General features: G+C 39.5%; 2 protein-coding genes across 8 annotated transcripts in view; one reads left to right on the top strand and one right to left on the bottom strand.

Moving 5' to 3' along the window:
• The window catches only part of CEP170 (centrosomal protein 170), a 93972-nt gene extending 79546 nt beyond the window's left edge, over nt 1–14426 (bottom strand). For all 7 annotated transcript variants that reach the window (XM_066315972.1, XM_066315977.1, XM_066315973.1 and 4 more), the window contains exon 1: nt 14289–14426. The gene's annotated coding sequence lies outside the window, so the exon portion shown is untranslated. The remainder of the gene's footprint in view (nt 1–14288) is intronic.
• Nucleotides 14427–14564: 138 nt separating this feature from the next.
• The window catches only part of SDCCAG8 (SHH signaling and ciliogenesis regulator SDCCAG8), a 105756-nt gene continuing 94484 nt past the window's right edge, over nt 14565–25836 (top strand). The window contains exons 1-3 of the mRNA XM_066315968.1: nt 14565–15117; nt 22309–22473; nt 22582–22664. Of these exons, the coding sequence (XP_066172065.1) occupies nt 14565–15117; nt 22309–22473; nt 22582–22664 (801 nt within the window). The remainder of the gene's footprint in view (nt 15118–22308; nt 22474–22581; nt 22665–25836) is intronic.

Here is a 25836-nt window from a genome sequence, read left to right as displayed (position 1 = left end):
TTGTGAATGTACTTCTCTGCAGCCTCCCCACACTGAACAGCAATACTTTTCAAAAGCTGCTTTCAATAAACTTCTAAAATAAAGGCTAATAACTGCTTGTAAGAGTAGCTTAATTTATGTTCAAACAATCAAGAGTTCATTTCTCGTCCATCACTCTCACTCAGATTAAGGAATTGCATAAAAGAAATTATTTTAAAAATTCCCTATTTCACATGGTCAAAAGAGGTCATCTCTGGAGAGATTAGCATACCAAGTATGCTAATCAAACAGTATATCTGTTAAATAGCCTTCAGAAACAATTGTGGCCAGCCAGTCAAAGAAATCATAACCAAACCAACTTTGAGAAAAAGCTCCCTGTGATGAAAGCTACAGAAATCCTTCCTTTCCCTCTATTCAGTATCACACTACACTACTGCTGAGATAAGCAAACAGGAAAACAAACAAGTACAAATCAGACATTGCACCCATGCACAATGCAATCTTAAAAGAAGCAGTCAAGTCTTTCTCTTCGACTTCGTATTCTCAGTGCCTCCATGGTGGCATATTTCAAGTGATTCTGTAGGCTGTGTGTGATGAGGTGGTTTTATTTGCACTGGCCAAGTACTGACCACAGCCCTGAGCACTACTGAAAAAACAAACAGCATTTTGCAAATAAAACTGGACCTCTTCACTTCCCAAGGGTGGTGATTTCATTTTCCCCAAAATTGTGAAATATATGGAGTTTAGCTTGTGACTCAAGATACTTAGTAAGATTAAATTATATTCAAGGCAATGCAATTACTTTCTTCCTTCACAGTAGGAATTATTTATTTTGTGGATATGAAGGTAAGTTTACTTTCCAAAGAAAAGAATGTATTGAAGTATTATTAATATCCACTTTTCTCCTTCCAATTACACTTTACTTCTTGACACAATGCATGAGCACACAGAATATGAAAGTGGAAGTGATGGAGGACAATTCTTTATGTTACTGATCTCCACATCCGTTCATAGCAATAAAGAAATACAACTTCAAAGCAGTATTCAATTATTATTCTTTGCTATATCTCCATTGTAACATGATAAACATTTATTATGCTCCACACAGAATATTTGACACATTCTATCCTCTCCCTTACTGAATGCTTTGGAGCTTTTTACAATCACCCTCAACAGCCAAGTCCACAGATGTATTTTTCTTGGAAATACACTGAGTTGTTTGTTCCAAGATCAGTAACACAAGCCTTACATTAAAAAAAAAAAAAAAGAAAAAAAAAGAAAAAAAAAGAAAAAAAAAGTTGGATGAACTTACTCTACAAAGCAAGCAAAAGCTCAAACTTTTGCCTTAAAGTTGCAAGAGATGTTTGCTCTAGGCAATCTTTACTCTCTGAAGAGAGGCAGAGCATGTGTGCATGCTCAAGGCATAAAAATAATTTTATGCCATAATTATGTTGAGGTACATGGGTACTCTATGAAGCAATTAACATCAAGACAAGCTTAAAATCAAAATTATTTAAAAATTAGCACAGTACCTCTGATGTAAAGAGTCTACTTTTTTCCCCAGCATTTTTCAATATCAGACAAAAACATTAGACTCGATTTTTAGATCTTTTCCTGATAGGAAGTCCTCTTTCTGGAGATTCATATAAAAACTGACTAGAACAAGGCTTAAAAAGTCTTACTTTTTAATTTTTTGTTTGGTACTTTAATCAGAAGCCAAACAGTCCAAAAGAAATCTTATCTTGCAGTTTGGAGTATGGCATTTCTTTAATGTTTGTGTCCTCCTATCTCTCTCCTTCCCATGAAATGAAAGGTACCAAATGTAAGACTTTCTCAATGTGTGATCATATGAAAACAGCTGTCATAACAACAGTATTAGAAATTTAGCATGATAGAAACCAGGGTAAGACACTTACACAAATGCTAAGAATACTTGTGGTTTTAACGATCAATTCTACTTATTGCAAAGATTTTCAACTAGTCTGTAATTAGTACCTACTAAATGGCTTCCCCACAGAGAAGCTATTTCACATCTGCTTGTGATGCCTACTCAATCCTTTCCTGTGTGCAGTGAACAAACAGGAATATAGCTACTAGTAAGTCTTCATTTCTTCCCTTATTTCCTAAATATGATTAAAAAGTTATGAATGAATTATGAAAATAAACTTTCAGAATTAACACATGGAGTGCATTTAGAGCTCTTTTTAGAACGTTTTTATGCAACAACTTGTTCGAGCAGGTAGATTACAACCCCTCAACTACATCAAAATCAGAAGTCTTCACTGCTAAGTAGAGAAGACTATTTTCATGTGGACTTTATAAGCTGGTTTAACAATGACTGGGGAATTAAACTTGATTCAGTACACTAGTATATATTTTGCAGAATGCTACAACAAAAATCTGATTAAATTTAGAATACTTGGAGACCTTTGGAAAGTGCTTTTATTACTATCATACTACAAATACTTTTTAAGGTTATTAAATGAATGCAAGTATGTCTTTCAATGGACAGAAATCTGGAATTCAAGTCATTCTATAGGAGGAAACCTATACAGATTTTCTGTTGCAAGTTCAGTAATTTTTTGCCAAAAAAGAAAACAAACCACCGAAAAAACCCAACAAAAACCAAAGAAACCAAAACCAACCAAACAAAAACAACAACAAAGCCCAAACAAACAAAAAAACCCAACAGCAATGGAGGAAGAGATGTGAAAGGGAAGGCCAAATGGGAAGAACTCAAATTACACATACTTCTCCAGGCACCAAACCAAACAAGAGGAAGTGGTACTGTAACCCCATCCACAAAAAGGGATCAAGTCATGCTTTTTGTTTGTACTTTAGTGAACAAGTTTGAAGGCTTGGATTTTGATTACTTTAAGAACTACCCACAGTTACTATGGAAGTCATTCATTTTATGTCTCCAACAAAAAGATTAGACTTCAAACTCAGTTAAGCTCAGCTGCATAAAAAGCTATGTTAAGCAACACTGACCACCCTTCTGCAAAAGAGAAATAATCTACTGGTTTACCAACAATTATTTTACAACATTTTAAGATGGAACTAAATATGGTCAAGAGCATAAGAACTTGATTAAGATAGATCATTATGAGTTCCATTTTTAAAGGAACAATTCATATCCTGTGCTATTTAAATTATTCTGTGTTTCATAGAATCTTGGAATGGGTAAGATTGGAAGGACTTAAGAGCGGGTCATCTGGTCGAACCACCCGGCTCAAGCAGGGTGATCCTAAAGCACATGGCACAGGATTGTGCCCAGACACTTCATGGGTACCTCCAGTGACAGAGACTCCATAACCTCTCCAGGCAATCTGTTCCAGTGTGAGGTACCTGAACAATGAAGAAGTTCTTCCTTGTGTTAAGGTGGAAGTTCCTGTGCATCAGAGGTCTTTTTAAAATGCATTATTTTCTACCACACCATTAGCAATGAAAACTCTTATGAAACCATTTTTAGTTACTTGAGGAAATAAGGCTCAAGCAAACATTTTGTTTGCACCAGTCGCTCCTCCCAAGAGAAAGCTTTAGAGCTGGAAATTTCAGAGTTACAAGGCTCCTAAAAGTTTGAGGAAAACAGAGAGCTGAGCAGAACAAGTTCAAAAGAACAAGTCCACTGTCCATCCCACTAGAAACACTGTGCTATAAATTTGACAATTCCCAGCTCCTGACAGCCTGCTGGCTGACCTGTGCTCACATGGCCCTTTGAAGGGCATTTACCACTCAAGTTATTTTCCCCACGGAACATTGTGGGGAACAGAACAAGCTGTTTTCCCCACACAAAAGTGAGCTCATGAGCATGTTGAGATTCAGTACAGTATAGGATACAGGACACATCCCTAAGAAACCAGACATTACTTGTTCTGCTCCATATGTTTTTCTTTATTTTATCTTAATAGGACTGCTTCACTTCAAATCAAAGGCAAAGCGCTTACCCAATGATGCCAAAATTTCAGAAGTTTTTTTTTCCCCTTTAGCCTTGAACATACAAGCCATGTACTATTGCAAGCTAGAGGGAGGTAGAGAAAAAATACAAACGTTCCCTGTACCTGGTCCCTAAGACGAACTGGTTAAGGGCCACCCCATCAAGAAACACAAGCATTTTTAACAAAATGAGTGCATTCTCACAGGACTGCAAGATAAACACACAAGCACCATAATGGATTAAAGAGATGTTTCATTAATAATGGTCCAACTGTCCACCAATAAATACATCCACAGAAGTTGAACTCTACAGTTAGAAAACAGCTGTTCTAGAATATACAAGAAACTATCAACTTGAAATCTTTTGCAGACAGAAAGGCAGCTAAAAATAAAACAATACTGAATAATCACAACAAAACCATTATTCTTTATTATTTGTATTTTCATTTTAAGTATAAAAAAACCCTCTATGAATAACAGAGCTCCAAAGACTGACTTTTATTCAAATTTTATCCTCAACTTCAAAGTGTTTTTCAGATATTTTTGCAGGTTTGGTTAGAAAGAAAATACAGATTTTCAGATTCTGAACAGCTTTTAATACTTGGTAAAATTCCAGTGTATCCAGAATTTATGAGAGTGAAGCAGCCTGTGCCTAGATTTTACTAGCTGAAATGCGGAAGGTAGCTTAATTAAACTTAAAGATGTAAATACAGGAGCAGTACAGCATGTGAAATTTATAGCATGGCACCTCTTCCTTATTAGCAGCTCCTGCATACACACTTGCATTGCAGCAAATCTCAGGCAGCCTACTTTGTGTGAAGTCCCTTGTGTTCCCTGCATCTGCCATGGAATAGGAGACCATGCAAAATTAATATATACTACCTAATTAATATCTAGTAACAACACTAATACACAGATTAAGATATCATAAGCTGCTTGCAAGTCCAGAACGTCACTGTATGCATTTATTTTCGAATCTAGTGTTGAAGATTCAGTGGACAGGCAAAGGGGCAGTTTTAAGCCTCAGCACAACACTGCTGAAGTGAAGAAGCTGCAGTTCCATGTTAGCTCAGGCCAGTTTCTCTGCTGCCAGGATCCCAATCCTCTCGCCCCGCCCCAGCCACCAGGTCAGGACTCTGCCCTTCGCGGCGGCTGCCGGCCTCAGGTGCCCCTGCAGACGAGCTGGGCTATTTCAATGTTCAACTCGCAGCAGAGTAACTCCTGTGCTCTTCACCACCACCATAAACAAATGAATAGTGCCCAGAAGCTTCACACCACTGTTGGACCAAAGCAAAAGGGGTGAGGCTGTGCACGTGGGGGTGGGAGAAAAGAGAAGAACAGGGCAGGACCAGGACAGCCAGTAGCAAGCTCTGCTTAGGCTGCTACGAGAACACAAGGCAATTACACCAAATCCCCCTTAGCCACACAGGACTTCTTATAATTAGTCAAATCTGTAGGAACTGTAAGGACTATTAATACAGAATCACAGAATGGCTTGGGTTGGAAGGGATCTTCAATACCATCAATCCCCCTGTCAGGGGCAGGGGCATGTTCCACTAGCCCAGGTTGCTCAGGGCCCCACCTGGCCTTGAACACCTCCAGGGATGGGACATCCACCACTTCCCTGGGCAACCTGCTCCAGTGCTTCACCATAACTCCTATTCAAATATAAAGTAGGTTTTTGTATTTATCCATTACAGATTAAAACTTTATTCTTTGTAAAATGTTTTAGTGCGTAATTTTATTCTTTTTTTCACTTGCTCAACCATGTTTTCTAATCCACTCATGGATCAAATATTTAGTCTCTCACCTCATGATGCACTAATGCAGTCAGTCTCCTAAATATGTTTTAGATCAGTGACCCCTAGTATGAATAGTATATTGAGTAGAAGGAAAGGAAGAATTCCTATGGAAGTAACTATATAAATAAAACAATACATGGACATTATTGAGTAAGTTTTTTTTAAGTCAATGGCATTGTCCCTCAAAAACCACAACAGATAAAAATAGCAAGGCATAATGCATTCCTTGGTTTTGGAATGAAACTGCACCAACGGAAACACTCACAAAATCCAAGAACTCAAGGATCTTAATCTCTTAAAATCAGTCTTGTCCCACAGTGCGCTTTGAATTTATTTCATTAACTATACTAAAAAATAGTAGGTTTGATAATATTCATACTTTGAAATGAAATTAAAGGGTTCCATTTGCCTCCACTGGACAATGAATGGTTCACTTCCCAGTTCACTTCCATGTGGTGATGATTCATCCTTTATTTTTATTGCCACAATTTAAAAAAACTTAACTATATTCTGTAGTTTGTCCGGACAACATCAAAAGGAATTCATTTTGTTAGACATTCAAGTAAATACCCAGCCATATTAACCAAACCAATTGAAAATGGTTTTTGAGTGGAGTACATAAAGTAAAAGTTGAGACCAAAAGCAACATCAGAAACTCTGGTAGAAAAAAAAAAAAAAATCTCACTTCTTAACAAACTAGGCCTGTTTAAAAACACTTCAACTATGTGCAGATATTGAAAGGTGATTGTTGCATAACTTAGCTCCTAGTTCTGTTACAAACAGCGACCTCCTCAAAGCCAGTAACCAGGCAGCATTTTGAAACAAGCCACGCACAACGACAATCCTCCAAGAGTTCAATACAAACCAGACCCTGGAGTATCAGTCTGCCCTAAGGGGGAAGTGACTGTTGCTATTTGCAGCTTCAACAAGGCGACACCTAGCACTTTTAACTTTGACAGCTGAAGTTGCCAATGAAGCAAAAGCAAAATGTTGCCAATGTGCTAAAGCAAATGCAATCAGGTCACAAAAATGGAGAAAGGCAAGGTGTGTTTCTTTTGGGAACAGTAGGAAAACACACATCCAGTATGCACGACAACTACATATTATTGAAAAGTTTCAAATGCTAGAGAAAGTCGTATTTATTTCAGGAAAATAGAAAAAGGCAATATTGGTTAATGACAAGCAATAAACTTCCTACAGCAAGCTAAAGAATATAATGCAACAGAATTATACTGAGCTCTGTATTGTTGTGTAAAAACAGATCCTGTCATACACAGATATCACCTCAAGATGCATTGACTGCACTAAGACCTGGGGCAGACAGAAACTTACCAAGCTCAAGGAAGCCAAAAATAAAATTCTGAATGAGAAAAAGAGCCAACAAAACAAACAGGGTATAAAGATTCAGCACAAACTGACAAACTATGATTATGGAAACAATGCTACATTTTCTGCAATGACTACCTTATTTCAAATATTTTTATTGCCAAACTTAAAAAATAATTTAAAAAAGGTTTGTGACCTTCACGTCACAAACTTGTATCTGAGCCTTCAAGTGATTGACTCAATCTAAGATGAAGCTTAAGTTCAACCTGATATTTGTTTTGTGTGAATGTATTTTTCCATTGCTCATTCTTGTTGTTTTTTTTTTTGTTTTTTTTTGTTTTTTTTTTGTTTTTTTGGTTTTTTTTTTTTTTTTAGTTTTGTTCTGGTTTTGGGCAGGGTTTTTCTTTTAAACACTTATTCTTTTCCATAATACTCCTACTGACAATATCCTAACTATTCCTTTTCACTAATTCCAGTTCTGCGCCAGCAACATTATCTTTCTTACTGTTCTCCAACTAGGACAAAAACTGGAGAGAACAAAGCCACACAGTATTATCTACAGAACAAGAAGAAAAAAACAAAAAACACAAGCATGCTCACCAGAAACCTTGCTGCAGCTCCCCATAAAACAACTGGAGACAATTCTCTCCATCAGGAATCTGTTTTCAGATATGACTGATGAAAAACAGCCATATGCTTTCAATCTTCATTTCAGACCTTGAGGAGTTTGTGCCTCTTTCTGACATGCTATAATATGTATCTGTAGGACCGAGAGTGGGCACGCAATTGCACCTCTCAGAAGAGCAATCACCAACAAAGAGCTAGGCATAGGATTCCTTGTAATATATTAGGACTGGAGCTTGTCTAAAAAGAGTTCACAAGGTGAATTTAAAAGCTAATTAATTAAGATTTGATTAATCAAAAATGTGCTAACAAAATGTGATGAAAATGCTAAGAATTGGAACTAAAAACCTTTATTTAAACAAACAGGCAGGAATTATGGCATACATAGAACTAATTAATTTTACTAAGGCTGTAAAAGATTCAAGTCTACAATTACTTCATCAAAATAAAGGCTCTACCCAATTATCACCAATCTGGCCCAATAAAATTACCAGCATGATGCTTAAATGAATATGAGAGCATGATGACTGAGCAACATGTAGAAGGAAAACAGTTTTTGAAAAAGCCCTTTTATTATGTTTATCAGCAAGAACTGTAATAGTAAAACAAGCACAAAATTACCACCAAGGGCAGTATTATCTGTAACACGAAAAAAATGTACAGGTTCCATAATTCTTATGTCAACAAGTTGACATCATTCTTCAAAACTCTTTGCTAGTGCAAAAGCTAAACAACAAGTTCTGAGTTCTCAGTGGATCCTCAAAGGCTTCCTGACTAATTTCTGCTTAAAATCAAATAAATATTTGTAATAGCTAGCGTCAGAGTCAAAGCTAAAATTCAAGCTGTGTTTCCTGACTGGTGAATCACCTCAAAAAGTTGTTCCTACAAGGAGGGTTTCATTTTACCTTAATTTTACCTGACTGTATCCTCTGCAAACCAAACCAAGTACAGTAAAAAGAAAACGCGACCATTAAAGGAAAGAGGAGATGAATGACCAGAAGAGTAATCATCATTAATCTCACAAAACTGGGACAGCTTTTCTGCAATAAAAAAAAGTAGAAAACCAAGATTTTAATTATTTAACTAACTTCATATATTGCTGAACATGAATAAAAAATTAGGTTATTTTTACTGAATTGCCTTTTCAAGACTCTTTTGAAGAAATGAAGAACAAGTGGAAGGAACAATCCTTAACAGAAACTACACCTGACTCAAAAGTCTGAAGCAGAAAATAGATGGGATGCTAGAAATGCCCCAGCAGAAAGCAAGAAATATTGCTTGCACCTTTTTCAACTCTCCCTTGGCACCAGGTTATATCTATTCTTGGAGAAAAGATATGGGGTACAAGTCAGAAGAAAAGTCCATCTGTGTGGCCATTTTTAGGAAAATTCCAAAGGGGGGAAAAAAAAAAAAAGTAACACTACAATATTATCATTAAATGTTATCTGTTTAGTAAATCAAGTTATGAAGTAGAATAATCAAGATTCCTGTGATGAAACGGTTCCACAGGACTAAATAATCAGCTAGGTCACAGTGTAGAGAGGAGAGAAGGTAAGATTAATGTAAGCAGGAAATAAGCATGTTAATAAGAAAACTGAAAAGGTATCATGACACTACTTCCTGCATTTTTTCCTAATTCTGAAATGCAATCCACTTTGGAAAGATGAATAAGACAAAATTGAAAAGGCTTTGGTTTTGAACACAGAATGGAATGCATATTTAGATGGCCAAGTGTTTGCAAATGAATAGAAAGATCATCAACAAAAATTATTCGGGCATGTAATTTTGAGGGAAAAGTTGCAAGTACATCTGATTTAATGCACTGAGTTTATTACTACTTTCAGACTATAATGACTTGCTAATGGATTGATTACAAGTTTTTCATATACCACAGCTGAAGACTAACTAAATACTCCATGCACAAAGAACCATCTTGGAAATGCCAGGGAGTGGCACCACTTCTGTTATTGTATCTCTGAAAAGCTCAATAATTGCAGTTCTTCCTGGAAAGAAACAAAATGAGCAGAAACAGAATTTTATTTGGAATTAAGTACAAAATGAGATCTGGAAAATGCATGACACAGACTTCAGAAGACTCAGCTGTTTGAAAAGGACAATATCCTCTTAAGTTTCACTGACTAGATCAGAATATAAAACATTTTAGTTCAAAAGAATGGAAACATGCAAACAGAGGACCCTATTACAAGAACACCAAACCTTGCAACAAAAGCAGCAGAACCAACCATAAAAGCTAGACAGTAAGAGGGTTGCAGTTGTTGGATCTGAATCAGCCCACCAGACCCACCAGTGAATGATGCTGAAGCTCTGAAAAGCACCTAGCTAAGGAAAGGTCCATTTTTTCCACTAACAGTTTTCCAGAGGAGAAAAAGAGAAGGAGAAAAAAAGCTGACAGAATTGCTACGTTCACATCTGAAAAATTTATCATATTCTCTTCAAGGAATAAAAAGGAAAAACTATGTTTTTATCTCTGTTTTGAATTAAAAACCCCACCATTTCTCTGAACTCCTACCTACTTGCACCTTCCTACAATTCACAAAACCCACATAGTTCAAAACTAGTAAATAGGAGAGAAAAAAACTATGAAAATACTTGAAAATTTACATCCCTAAATTTCATAAATAAGAAGACAGCAACATAAGCCTGCTTATCCTAGTACAAAGGCCACAATGCTTAACAGAATTACTGGTCCTCTCTCTTTTCACACTTACTTTCCAGAGAAACTTTTTTTCCTTCCAGTGATAGGTTCTGAATGTTTAGTCTGTGGCCATGGACATTTTACATATCAAGGACCTCAAATAAAGACTTAACAGAACAAACCCAGTATCTTAACTTTTTGTTTTCTTTGTTTAATTACATAACTCACCTCCAGTCTGACCACAGTAGCCTGCACTGGTGCAGGGGACAGCCATATAGTACAGTAAAGTAGATGAAATCTACCTTTGCTACTGGAAAAATGAGTCTTCCTTTCTTCCTGGCTTGATACTGCTGTCCCCGTTCTGTGTACTTGCTCTGGCACTCATCTGGCCACACAATAAGATAATTCAATTTGCTAATCCAAGGGCGATAGGCAAAAAAAAAGAGAGCAGAACAAAAAGAAAAGAAATAGTGTTCTCCTGGGTTAGTGGAGTGAATTAACTTCTCATGTACTTCGTAAACTACCAGAGTCACTGCAACAAAGCAGTGCAGCCAAGCTGTACCAAACCCAAAGAAGAGGGAGTAACTGGGAATACTCCATGCTGAGCCATTAATATACGAGAATGTCCAGTCAGCCACTTTAATATCCACCCCACTCCCTTACTTCTCCCCCACAATGTAAGAGCTGGCAGGACACACTTCAATCCCAGTGATGCACTGAGTACATTCCCAAACACAGGTCTCCCCATCTGAAATCTAATTACGTCAACAATCTAATAACATATAATTGTGGCTTTTATTTGAAACCTCTAGGACAAGCTGGTTTTGACATATGATGAAAATTATATATACTAATTTAAAATATAAGGGGTTTTTGAAGGTCAAAACCAATTTTACTAAAAAGATCACTCTACCCGCAAATGCACCTGTAGAATAAAAACAGCCTCCCAGCTCTTTGGTGATAGAGTCAGAGAAACTAAACTACAAGACAGAACAAGCCATTTGCAATTTATTTTAGTATTTTTAAATATTTTAATGAATGTATAACTGTACAGCAGACATACATGAAACATACATGAAGACAGTTTGAACAATTATCTTCCCACTCCTATTTGCCTGCATGAAGTTACAGTTTAAGTCACCTAATCACATACTACTTTTCCCTATGACAACTGCCCCGTTCAGTGCCCTAGCTGGACTGTGATCCAAGGAAACATTAGCATCGAGCACTGAAGGAAGCTGCTCTCTGTAGAGCTGTCCCTCGAAAATGCACGGATACATGCAAGGATCAATACTAGAAGGGAAGATACGCAGGCATTTTGGTGAGAGCAGTACAAACCTAAGAGACAATGAAAGGCCTCCACAGGCTCAATCAGCATAGTGAATCTCTGCACCTTAGAGGAGACACACAGAGCTAACCCCAGCTTCCAGCTGGATGAAGCTCCACCCCTCCGTCACCAACAACTTCCTTTTCTCAATTTGCAGTCCCTTGGTCACAACAGAATCAATTTTTACAACATTACACATATTCTTCAAAGAGGGGGAAGTGCCATTGTGTCCCTTTACAATCTCAAAAGTGCTAGAAGCAGAGAGAATTTACTTGTAGAAAACCTCCTATCTGCTAGTATTCCATATCTGACACCCCAGTTCAGAATTTTGTAAAGGAAAACCAGAATCTCACAGCTTTCCTTTGCTTTCTAGCTAAAGTAAAAACAATCTGTTGTATCACAGATCCATTCTGCTTGCAAAGCTAAGAAAAGCAGTGCTAACATGGAAACTGTCCTGTTAGGAGTCTCAAGGAGATACTGTGGTATCAATATACATTAAATACCTTCTCTTTGCAATGCCAAGAACTGAAAATGGTACCACAAAATCCATTTCTGCAACTACTCATGCCTTAGGTTTCATTCCAGGCATATGAGGAAGCTTCCAAGCTCTCACCTACAACTGAACATAGACTGTTCCAGTTCATTTTCATAACCTAGATCTTTTCTGGCTTGTATGTTATTTACCAGAATTTTTAAGAAATTTTGCATGTCAAATCCATTACAGCAGATGAAATTCAATATAGGAAGAACCCACTGTTTTTTTCATAAGTCAGATTAGATATGGGAAATACCCATATGTGAAAACCACTCCTGAAACAATGCACTGTCATGCCAAAGTTTGTTAACAGCTCATATGTCAGAAGGTTTCTCTTCAGAAGAATTAAAATAAGCATTTTAATCTGATCCATTACAAATAACTTCTAGATTCTTCAGATTTTGACAAAATTCTTTGTATCCCCAGCTGCACTACTCTCTCTATTCAGCCAGCCTTCCTAACCTCCATCAGACAAAGGAAAAAAATAAAGCCTATGAGAACAGAACATTTACACGAAGGTGAAAAAAATGTTTAAAAAAGTGATGATCGAAGAGTGAAAGGACATTCTTAGCAGTGTTTATGTTTAACTTTTTCTTCGTTAAATAGAACTTAAAGTTGAGGAGCTTTCATATCAGCAGAGTTTAGCAAGACAGATTTCTTAGCATCTGGACATAAAGTAATTCCCAGAGGAAATTAATCATAGGAAATCACAGTATATGTAATCATGTCTCCGTTCATTTTACAAAAACTGTCCCATCCCACATATCATTTTACAGACGCAAGCCTAGGGCCAAGAACGCTGTCACAATGCCTTGAATGGCATTCCAAAGGAGAAAAGATGATCATCGCAGTGCTAGAACAGGCTTTATTCTTTCAAAGTACGTAAATATTTTATGAGTACCTTTGCTTTCACAGGGAAGAAAATAATTTCCTCCAAGTGCAGATCAGTGGATGCTATCTAATCTCTTGTCACAAGAACGCAATCGTTATGTATCCGCCACTCATCAGCATACCATCTCCATCTCATTTTCCTCCATCAAGCCGCGAGCACCGATGGGCTAATTGCCGTCTCCCGCTCAGACAGCGCTCCGAAGGCGGCGGCAGGCGCCGGCAGGCAGCTCCCGGCTGCCGGCCCCGCTGCCCGGCGGGGCGCAGGGGGCCCGGGGAGCGCCCCCGCCCCGCCCGCTTCCTCCGCTGCGACGCCGCTTTCTGCTCGAAAATCGCCATCGGGTTTTTGTTAGCGCAGTAACCCGTTCGTCCCCGCGGCGGGCACGCAGTGGGCCCGGGCTGCTCCTCGCCACGGCGGACAAAAAAACCCCCCGATTTCATGTTTTTCCCGGGAAGCGCCTCGAAAAAGGAAAAGCTCACGCCTTCGGGAGGATATTTTCGGAAACAGGGGACCTGACTCGTCGGGTGGAAATAACGCAATATGAGAAAAGGCGAAACCCGCAGATTTTCTCCATCACCCTTTCACAGAAGACATTATTTTAAGGGGGGGGAGGGGGGGGGGGGGGGGGGACGCCGCATCCCAGACGAAGGGCGTCACTGATTTTTAAATCTGGAGGAACATGCCACATCCAGCCCCGGGGCATTCAGTGAAAGAGGGTCACCCAAAAAAAAATTGAACCTCTGGAAAGGTCTCCGCTGGAACCGTGGAAATCCGCCGGCGGGAGGGGAGGCTGCGCAGCCCCGGGGTTGGGTGGATGGGTGGGTGTGCCGGGGCGCCCCGCGGGCGGAAAGGGGCAGGAGACGCGGACAGCGGCATCCAGCAGCATCAAATGCCAGATGCGGGATGCCGTCCGTGTCCCGCCTGAGCCGATGCCCCCTGGCACCATCGATCCCCCCGCGCTGACGAGGGGAAAGGGAGGCGGGGGCGCGGAGTAAGCTACGGGCCCTGCGGGGACGGGAGGGGGAGCGGGCTGTGTCCAGCCCGTGCTGCCTCCCCCTCCGCCGGCCGCAGCCCGCCCGGGTCCCGACGGGCGGCCACCTCCTGACACAATAGGCACCGGGTGGACGCACGGCGCCACCGCGGCCCCTCTTCCCGTCGCGGCTCCCGCCCGACCCGCAGCCCAGGGCGGCGACGGCAGGATCATCCTCACTCACCCCTCCGAGGAGGCTCGCCGCGCCGGGGAGGGGCCGTCGCTAGCGGGTGCTCAGCGAGCCGGCATCCCGCGGGATGCGGGAGCGAGGGCGGAGCGCGCGGTGTCCCTCTGGCAACGGCCCCGGCGTTATTCCCTGCACATAGCGGCGGGTAACGGCACCGCGGCACCGCGCCGCACTGCGCACGCGCCCGGGCCGAGCGGCGGCGGGGCCGCGCTGCGCCTGCGCCGCCCTCAGACAATAGCGCTCCCCGGGCTGCGGGCGCTCCCCGCGCGGGCGATGGCGGGAGGTGAACCGCGCTTCCCGCCCCGATCCGCCCCGGCCGTGACGGAACCGGCGCCGAGCCCGCTGCAGGCCCGAGGGCGTAGGCGGACGGGCTGTGCTGTGCGCAGGCGCGACTGCGGCCGCGATCCACAACAAAGGGGAGACGGGTTGCGGCGACCACCCTTCCTCAGTTGCCGGGGGTGGGCGATGGGCGGGGGCTCTGCCTCCAGCGGCGCCGTGCATGCCGGGACTTGTAGTCCTGGCGGCGGGATTCCCGCCCTCGGGAAGCGCGACGGACCCCTGGCGTTGCTAGTCTCAGCTGCGGCGGCCGGCCACAACAGCCGGCCATCGGGAGACGGAGGGATCACCGCGGGTGGCTCCTCCGACAGCCCAACGCGGGAAGGCAGAACGGGTGGAACTTCTATCCCCCAGCCTCCCCGCGGGGAGTCCCCGGTGTCGGGGGACAGCGCCGCCTGCTCCCCGGGAGCCAGCGGCGTCCTGATGCGGGCGCCCCGTGGGGAGCGCGCCCTGGAGGAGTCCCTGGAGCGGTACCGGAGGCGGCTCCGAGGTGAGCGGCACCGGCGCGGAGTGAGGACGGGCCGCCCCAGCCGCCGCCCGTGTCTGCGGGCGGGCTCCGGCCGTCCCCGCCCCGCGGAGCGCCCCGGCCGGGCTGGGACGGCCGCGCAGCCGGGAAGGTGCTCCCGGTTCTCCCCGCAGCCGATGGCAGGCGCCGTTCTTGCGCGCCTCTCTCTCCGTAACTCGGCTCGGGCAGGACCGATGCTGCTTCGGGTGCGGTTTGGGTTCGTGTGAGGGTTTTGGCCGTCTTTGCAAGCATCGGATTCCAGTCGTGGTAAAGATGAGGGTACAAATGGATTCTGATGAGAGTAGTTTGAGTTGTTTTCATACCTGCCGCCTTGTCCAAGAAGCGTGGTACAGAGCCTGACAGAGGGCACCTGAGTCTGTCAGCCGTGACACCTGGGCTGTACCAGCCTTCACACTGCCCCTGGCTGGGCAAAGTGAATGTCCGGATGCTGAAGAAAGCCAGTGGATACCTTGTGCGTACGCGAACCTTTTGGTTCGGGAAGTTGTGTTCTGAGCACAGCACCCCCATATGGCCTGTTGGGATGTTTCCTGTGGAAACAGCACTAAAAAAAAAAAAAAAAATAAAAAAAAAAAAAAGATAAAACAATGGAAACATTTTCAAATAGCTCTTATAGCTACTCGATACTTGATTCTCAGCAAGTATTTTTTTACTCCCTTCTCAAAAGAGCATCGGTTCTTTACATCAGCAATAGATTTCTTTTGTTCCAGAAGATAGAACTTCGAGGAATAATTTCTATTTCTTTTCCTGTAGAGGAGATGGACATGGTAATGCTACTTGACACTTGCTGTTAACAGTTGTTGCAGAACAATTAGGATGACAAATATCAGGGCTGTGTGTAAGACTGTTAGAGCTGCTCCTATCTAATGGATTTATTGGACGCATGTATTCTCTTCATACAACTTACTTCCATTTTATTTTTTTTTCTGACTAGATCCCCTTACACTGAATCCATTATATTTATTAAATAATTTTATGACCTGAATTTCTGGTGAACCTTTCCCCTTTGCATTCTTGGAAGCAAGAATTTTCTGTTCATAAAATGCCAAGGTGGTTTTGATTTCATACATCCAGGGGTGCCTCTCAGTCAAAATCAATATGATGATGCACAAACAGCCGCAGTACAGGGCAATATAACTTAAGTTCCATTATATTTCTCGAAGAAGCTCTGTATTTCTCAGTGAGGTACAATTTTTTAAACTCCTTTGAGCTGTACAGAATTTTCCACATCTTTGCTACCAGTGTTAGGAATTCACATTAAGGTCCTCAATACTCTCAAAGTTGTCAAATCTAATGCTTTACCTATTTCAATAATATAGTTCAAAAATATAGTTATACAGCTTGAAATTTTTCTCCCCATTGAGATCATTCCTGTCATCAGGGTTCTACAATTTTAGGTGGCATGCTTTGTGCATTATTTGATGTTTTTGAAGTAGAGCATTCTTAACCTGCCTCTAATGCTTGACATTATCTGGATGCAGGCTGGGCAAACTCATGGCAACAGGTTTTCACCACCCATGCTGGTCACCAGAAGAATCACTTTACAGCCTTACTCAGTTTGATGGAAGGGTGAATAAGTTCTCAAAGAGTAACTGATTATTTCAGTGCAGTATCTTTTGTTGCAAAGGGAAATCCCTCGGAAGACAGGGAGCCTGAGTGTTCAGTAAACTGAGTCTGGTGGCCAGAGGACATAAAGCTGGACCAAAAAAACCTGATTAAGACCTAACTGGTCTTAGAGCCAAACAGAGGGCCTTTGATAAAATAACAAAGGTTCTATAATGTAGCTTTTCCTGACCTTGTATAATGAAAGTCTTTAGTGCTATGTGTAATACTAAGTTAAGAGGGTGGTATTTGTACAGTTGGGGTTATTAGGTTACTGTGTAAACCTTCATATAATTGAGGCCATTTCAAATGAACCTTAAAAACTTTAGGAGATAAAAAATTTCTTCCCAAGGGAGTAGAGGTATTTTGTAAAGGAGAATAAGTGGTGTGGTGTATTCATATTAATAACAGAAAATTGACAGGCATAATGTGAATGTCCAATGGGCCTTCAACTACACCACTGCCTAGAGCAGAGCTTGATGCTTTCCCGTGACTTTCCCCTTTTCTCCTAACAGCAGTAAATTGAGAGGACTAGACTATTATTATTTTAGACTAATAGAAGGCTATTTAGGCTATTACTATTTTACTATCCAGTTCTTTATTTCTAGCATATTTCTGGTTTCTTGAACAGAGAACTTTTTTTTTATGTTGAGTTTTCTGCCTCTTGAGTAAAGCGCACTGGCTCACTGTTGGACTTGAGACAGTATAGGAGCTGGAGCAAAGGAGGAGCAAACCATCCTCTTTAGGAACCTGATACACTTGTCTGCCTCAAGTCTGTCTTAGGATATTGTGGAAATTATATTCTGTATTCCATTGCATTGCTGAGTGCAGTGTCCTACATAATTTCAAAGAATGGGGATGCAAACTCTAAGAGAAATAGATGAAAATCTAAGACTTCTACAAAGAAAGTTGCATTTTGAGGCTGTTTCATATGGTTCCAAAAATAAAACAGGAGAGATGGCAAGTCAAAGCCATCTTAGGAAAAATGTGGCCCAGTTTCCATCACTACAAGTTAGCTGTGACACTGAAACAGCTTAGAATTAAATTCTAATTTATTTTTTTTTTACTTAGCCTTTTTATTTTTATTTGGCAGTTGTTTCCAGGTATTCAAAAAGAAGAACATAAAATGTTCTTCTAAGGGTGGAGAATCTGTCAAAAGGAACTGGGCAATGAGGGTTTCTAGAACTTAGAAAAAAAAAAACTTCACATGTGAGGATTTCTAGACGTTAGGCAAATGCTTTATGCTCTGCAGAAAGGGCTGCTTTAGGAACTTGTGACAATGACTGTTGCAGCGCCAGAGAAGCCTGTGCTTTTAAAGATGATAGCTTGGTAAAAGTTGTGCTGAAAACTACTTATTTCTCATATAATGCAAAGCAAAAAAAGAGACCAAGAAACCAATTCAGAGGGATTTGTCATTTTGAAACAACTGAGCATTTCACACATCTTGGGATCTTTTGAGGCCTGACTATTGAACAGCCTGGTATTGCTCATGCTTCATGTAAAATCCTAACAACACAGGTAGTGATAGAATACTTTTAGTCTCAAAACTGCCATATAGTGTGTTACTTCCATGGTAGCATACCTGTGTTTGACAGCCAAAAAAGAATAGCTGGATGTCAGAATGGGAATAAAGTAAGTTCCAAGATATGCTAAACACAAAAAACCCTATAACCAAAATCCCAGTTTCAGTATTTTTCAGCAGTTGCTTGACTGAAGAGGTATATGATGTAATATTTTAGATTTTTTGCTATTGGTAGAAGCAAATGTTGATCCAATTTTGGACAGGAAAGTTTTCCTTAGTTGGACATAATCTTTGTATTTTCACTAGTGTGTCTAACTATCTGTTTTGTCAGTTACTGTTTCACAAAAATTCTGCAGTGGTTTGGTTTGGGTTTTTTTAAGACCTAAAGAATCAGTTTAATTCCTTCTCTAATTTTCTAAGCCTGTTTTCTGATTTGGAGCTGTGAGATATCAGAAAATGCTGCTGTTTGTTGAATTTACAGCCAGTAACTTCATGTTCTTGTAGACATTATTAGAACTGGACTGTCAGGTTTGGTTGACAGGCTTACAACAACTTTTTCATAGAGCTACCATTTGTTTTTTTCAATTTATGCAGCTTAATGATTCTACCAACTGGAGTTATTTTCCATGTCTTTCAGGCAATTCTGTTGTTTTGGATGATTGGTTCTTTCCTCCCAGAGTATTTTCTATGGCATTTCCGAGTCCATGAATGAGGTAGCTTTGGTGCTTTCATTTAAAGGAGTACTCTTTAAAAAGAGTTCTGTGCAGTGCCTGAGAAAACCTCTCTTGTTCAGGCAATGCTAACCTGGTTCAATGCCTTCTGAGGTTTTTTCCTGTTTTGACTTCAATAGCAAATTGTTCTTACACTGATTTTTTAATGTATTGAGTTTGATCCATCAGATTTGTGTGTTAGCTTGTCATTTTTCATAATCGTTTCAGATCCTTTAAACACTGAAAACCAAAGACCTTAATTGTAAATTTTATTTTTTGAAGTTTCAATCCACATGAGTCCAATTTCAATTATATCCTGAGCTCTTCCAGTAGGAAATAGCACTTCACTGATGTTTTATCATAGAACAGGAATACGTGTTTGGATTTTATTTGTGGAGTCTTGTTAAGATGTCAAAAAGAAAGACGCTGATTGATTTTGATACGCAGATCATAGAGCTGCATGTGAGCAGTTTTTACAGTATGTTTTCACTGAGGCCACATTTATATAAAATGTACTACTACAGGAGTAGCTTAACTGAAAAAGTTAAATTTGAATGTGAGAGCACTTAAAAATTAATTGCATCTGAATTAATTAAAAAATTAATCATGTTGTCTTAATGCGAATGTTCTTTCTTGTCCTGTAGTTTGCATCCAGAGTGTTTTTTAAATTTCTTTTGTATTTAAAAAGAATATTTTTACACTCTAAGAAACAACAAATATAGTCTCTTCACTCATTGGTGCATTGTCTTTTATCCTAAAACCCAAAATTATGTTCCTTACTTTGGAAATACAAAATGCTGTAATGTACTTATTCCCTTTTAGGCATCCAGTTCAACCCCTACTGAAGTGTTGGATCTTTTGTATCTGGTGAATGTAAAGCCACACCACTGGGACCTCCTAATTCCCAGTTTCCCAGTGGTGAGTGTTTTGCCTTATGACAGCAACATGAGTAATTTGGAAATAGGCAAGCTTTTAAGAAATTTAAGCAAATACTTGATGATGCTTTCCAGGATGTGGTGGTGTTATTTCAGAGGCAGGAAAGTGTAGTAAAAAAAAATTGGCATCAGTGTGCCATTGATAATGGTTTTAATGTGTTGCGCTACTACTGCCCTATATGTTTATGGGAAAAGAGGCCAGAGTGTAAGAAGATCTATGTTATCTTTGTGGATGAAGTAATAGCTTGGAGTTCAGAAGCTGTAATACTACAAAGGAGAGAGAGACAAGTTCTGGGAAAAGCAATATATGTGGGCTTGGTTGGTTGTGGTCTGGTTTGTTTTGTTGTTTGTCCCTTGGCTAGGGAGCAGATGCTGGCGCTCTGGGGTTCTCTGGCCGACATCTACAGGGAATGGGGAAATGAAGGAACTTTATTGCTATCGGATGACACACCACATGACAACTTAAATGACATTGAACACTTCTTGGCAGCAAATGGTTGCAGCATAGTTTGCTAAATGACTAAGCCATTGCATCAGTGAGATACTTCTGCCATTTCTCAATTAGTTCTTCCACCCTCATAAGCATCCTGGAATGCTCAAGAAAGATGAAGAGCCTAAATATGCCAGAAGTGAAATATTTGACCTAAACCCTTCTTTTTGGATTCATTGCCTTATGAATGGTATTTGGGTTGGTTTTACTAAATTGTAACTGTTTAAAATATGCTTTTTATGTCTTCTTTTACATTAAATTCATTAAAAGATGAAGTAACCAGAAACAGCAGTGTGAGCCCTAAGATGACTGGGCTTTAAAAATAAGTGCTGAGAGAAGATTAATAGGTCAGAAATGGGCCAAGTTATTATTAAAAATTAGCATGGTTAAAAAGAGGGTGTTACTGGACTGAGAACATATTCCTAAATATAATCCTTTTTTGGGGGGGTTATTTATATTTTATAAGTTGTTGGTAAATTACAACCAAGTAGAGAAGACTGGAAAAATGGTGAAAACCATTAAAATGGGAAAAAATCAATTTCAGATCTTCAGTCAAGATGATGTGAACTTGAAAAACATAAAGTGAAGACAGAAATGCTTATCTAGCCTTTGTTTTCTGATTTAAACTGCTATTTACGTTTCTATTTGGAAAAAAAGAACTATTAACTTTTTTACAGCAACCTATACTCTGAGGCATGTCTTCTGAATTCTAGCTAGCAAACACCGTGATTATTATTTAAAGGGTTTTTTTGCCACTGACAAGAAATATTTTTAGTTATTTATGCAACATATCAATTTAGAAATTACAAGCATGTAAAAATTACATAAGGACATCTGTTAGAAAGGTTACCATTTTTCTAATTGTAGCAGTTACTCCAATAGAAGATGTTTCCTTGTAAGCTTGGCTCTCAAGAGTGAAATTGCTGCTCTGTGGGCATTTATACCTAAAAGAAGTAATAAGTGAGTTATCTGAGGTCCAGTGGTGCAAACTAGATTTATGCTTATCTAAAACTAAGCCCATATTTTGTGGTTTGTAATTCGGTTGTCATCCATTAGCTGCAAATCTCTCCATTTTTTTTTTGGCATATTGAAAATGTTCAGCTTTATCAGAGAGATATGACTGTTATGATGGCTGTTTATGATTTTTGTGAAGTCAGCTGAATCAAATAAAAAAAAAGAAAGAAATATAAGGAAAAATATATTTAACATTATATAAGACCTTCACTATATCATCTGTCAGTAAGTCAGTTCCTGAAAATATTTATCTTTTTCTGAATAGAGGTTTTCTTTTGTGTTTGTTGGGTCTTTTTTTCCTAGAATACTGTGTGTTGTTATTTATTTTTCACACCTGTTCAGAAGTCATTGGTCTTTATTAAATAATTGATTTATGGTGGCTTGGTTTGCTGAGTTATTACTTCATTTACATAGGTATTTGTCTCATTGTGTGGCACGTTGCTTTGTAATAATGTGTGGTGGCATCACTAAAATGCAAAAATATTCTTCTTGGTTTCCAGTCCGGCCTATTGTAGAAAATGTAGCATGACCTTTAGGTTCATTGAAAAGTATGGAAGGTGCATATGCTAGGAAATACTTTAGGGTCAAGTATATTATTACTTGTGCTCCTTCAGTGTCCTAATGTATTGAGGGGCTAAGATGCTATGTATAGCTCTTCTCTGAAAAACTAATATTTAGTAAATATTTTGCAAATATAGTCATTTTTTTTGGCTGTTTGCATTAGATAATTGCTTCCAGTGCTGAGTTTAGGTCAAGTAGTCAAGCTAAACACATGCTGAATGCTTGTAGTACTCTCATGTTTTTTCCCATTTACAATATCAGCCAGTAAATCCTTTCTTTTATGTTGTTTATTGTGGCTAATGATGTGGTTGGGTGTTTTTTTAGAACGTGCCAGTGAAAGCATCTCTCAACTGAAACATGCCTTGGCAAAAGGTGATGATGGCCCTGGAATTGACCAGTCCTCTGTGGATGAGGGCAGTGACAATGCAGACAGGGCCAGTCCTGACTGTGGGAACACAGCCGCTCAGGAACTGCAGCAAAGTCACACGGGTAAGATTACTCTGAAAGCAAATGGTTTAAACAATGTTAGAAACTACACTAATTTCAATGAAAAAAAGTAATTATTTCTTGGTTATAATGGTTTTTATCTCTTCCTAGTTAACCAACTTAAAATTTTGTTGGAACACCAAGAAAGAATGCAAAGTGAAGAGTCTCCCTCAAGTAGGAAGAAGTCATTCCATGTATGTTTCTTCTGGTTTCAGTTGTGTTGTTTGAATAAATGGCATGCATGTTGATTTTATAGTATACAGAGAAAAAAAGAAACATGGATAATTTTTACAATCTTAAATACAGGAGCTTTCTGAGGCTATGACCAGAATTTGGTATCCTTAGACCATAATGGAAGAAAAAGGAATCTATAATACGGGGTTTAGACTATTGTCCTCTTTTTGTTGACCATGCAGTGTGGTTGTCCATCCTTTTTGTTTTGAAAACACTTGGGATGGACAACAAGGAAAAATTTCTGAAAAAGCAGCCTCTGTTTTCCTTTGACTGTACATTAAGAATTCTCAGTGTCCTTCTTATGCTTTACACTTTTTCTTGAAAGAGTTAGAGGCGTTCAAGCAAAAACAGGTTTTGAAGTTCTCTGCCAAAATGCAGTGGTCTCTGTCAAAGTTTGTTTATGCCCTTACAAGGGCTTCTCAGATGCTGCTTCATTGAAGCAGAACTGCACCAAAGTACATGTGATACACCGTTCAGTTACAGAGCAGCTGCCAGTTGCTAGAATCTCTACAGAAAATAATTCAAAGGCACTGTTGCAGTTTTGTCTTTTGATGGCCTACACTGAATATTTTTGATTTATACTAAGCAAGAAAAGCAGCTCTTTGCTGTCAAAGTTAACAGCAGAACAATCTGAAGCCTGTATTCTTACTGTGTCACTTTCAGCCTGTGTAATGAGTGCAGCTCTGCTGTCCTGAGGTTAAGGAATTTTATTTAAAGTTAACATGTTTGAGTGTTCTAAGATCCACGAGTTTAGTGTGGTTGTCCTGCCAGGTATTTTGCCTCTTAATGTCATAGGAAAGAGTTAGTGTTTTGTAGCTCAAGGGATTGATGCATCATTGGTTCATTGGTTGACTTTGGCATGACATGTATCAGTATCAGTTTGTATTTAGCTTTGGAAAGGAGGGAAATAATCTTTTATTCCATCTTTGGTGCAATTTTCTACTTACATTGGGAAGTTTTAGTACAGCGGAAAATTTAGAAAAAGGAACGCTTTTATCTAAGATACTTGGGATAGTGCATTCAGGGAGTGGATCAAAGAATGGAGGAAAAAACAGAGAAAAAATGGGAATTTACTGTGTTTGTATAGCATTGTCCCATTTCTTCCTCTTGAGGTTTCCAGTGAGAGACATTCTATGAAGTGGTGGCTTTATTCTCTGCAGCTGTTCTCCATCTGCTTGAAGATATGAAAGTGTTCTGAAGGCAGACAACGTGTAAAGCTCAAAAAAATGCTGAACTGCAGAAGTGCACACATGCCAAAAAAAAAGCCCAAACCCTCATAAAACACAAACTTGTCTGCTGATTTACTGGACACTGCAGAAATGCTTCTTGTATAAGAAGTATCCAATTTCCCAAAGGTCAAGCAAAGCATACTTAGATTATGAGTAGTAACCTTAACCTTTTGCCTTGAGTGATGCTGAAATACCTGATGACTGCTGAATAGTAAATGACTGCAGGATCTATAGCTAAGTATAACATCTCACAAAAACTATACTCTTCAGTAACCTTTACCACACTTTGTACATATAAGTAATATTGTCACAACAAAATTCTCTTTTCTTGCCCATTGATTAAAGTTGCAATAGACATGGAATGAGTACATCCTTTCTTTGATTGCACCCAGATGGCTGGGCAGAAATTTTCCTTTTGCTCTACACTTCATCACCTGAGGTCAAGACCCAGCAAGATTTCTTCATATAACAACTGGAGTTCTGCAGGCTGGGTTTTGGCTTACCTAGCTGCACCCAGCCTCTGTTCCTAACACTGTTGTTATAGCTGAAGATGTGATGGATTCCTATTGTTTCCTGCTAGTTTATAGGGTGGCAAAGTTTCTCTCATTCTATGGTTTAGATGCTTGAAATTTGAGGCATTTTGGAAACGTACAAGCTGGGCCATATTTTTTGTGATGTTGGCAAAACTGTCACCGTTTAGAATGCTGGCTTCTAAAGCTGCTAAGCATTTATATGTTATAAATTCTTTTCAGTAGTATTAAGTATTTGAATGTGAACAACATTTCTGAGACTCAGGCATAATTATTTGGTTATTTGTACTGATCAGATGTGTCTTTCAGTTCCGATTTTAATATTTGGCCTAATTTAAATGCATGCTTTCCTGACCTCTGTTCTTCCACCTTGTTACATGTTATATTGTGAGAACATTAATTAAAAAATCCTATGTCAATTTATAATCAATTTATAACAATTATGTTTTTAAAAAGGTAAAAGAAGTCACAGAGGTCATCTGGTTTTTTTGTGTTGAGAAAATATACTACCTGTTATTTTCTTTTTAATGAAAAATTCCTTAGTCTTTGTTTACATTACAATGATGTTTCTTAGTTTAAGCATTAGAACTGTTTTCAGTGAAAAAATTTTGAATAGAAATGGAGGTTTTCCACATTTTCTAACACTCCTGTGGTGTAATCTTGTCGAGGGAGGCAGCTGGAGGTCTAAGCTATGAGGTGTTTAATATGCTTTCAGAGAAGAGGGGCAGATGAATAGGAGCCAGAGCAACAGATGACTTACAAATATTATCAAGGCTATATTATGTATATTTTAACAAGTGTGGTTCCTTTTTTCAAAGAATCTATAAAGTATTTAGGATTAAGAATTTAAATCAAGGTGAATTCTGAGTCAATAGAACATGGGGCTTATGTCTACTGAGCCAGGCAGAATGTGTTGCACATTTGGAATTCCTTCTCTAAAGGAATGTTTTTTTCAGATGGTTCTGGATATCTTCCATTTGTCCCTGCAGTCCTGGTTCCAGATATTTCAAGACTGTCCACCCCTCCACCCCTTTAAAACAGCCAATACTTATATTTGGTACAATTGGACTGTAAAGGTTTTTGTTGCTAGAAACTTTCACTTCATCCTAATTGAAGGATTATACCTTTATAAGGATTGGACAAGGAATTTTAATGCATTATTGGCAGAACCTGTAGATAAGATAACTAGTAGATGTAATAGCTAGCCATTAGGAGCTTGGTTTGCCCTTTTTTTTTTTTTTTTTTTTTATTTTGCTTTGTGGGGGTTTTGTTTGGGTCTGTTTTGTTGTTTGGTTTTTTTATGGGTTTTTTTTTGAATGGTGAATATTTCAAAAGTAATATTTCTAAACAGAGGTGTGGGGTTTCTGAATCTT

This window comes from Sylvia atricapilla, chromosome 3, assembly GCF_009819655.1.
Source record: "Sylvia atricapilla isolate bSylAtr1 chromosome 3, bSylAtr1.pri, whole genome shotgun sequence".
Classification (NCBI taxonomy): domain Eukaryota; kingdom Metazoa; phylum Chordata; class Aves; order Passeriformes; family Sylviidae; genus Sylvia; species Sylvia atricapilla.
This window is presented reverse-complemented; position numbering and strand designations above follow the sequence as displayed.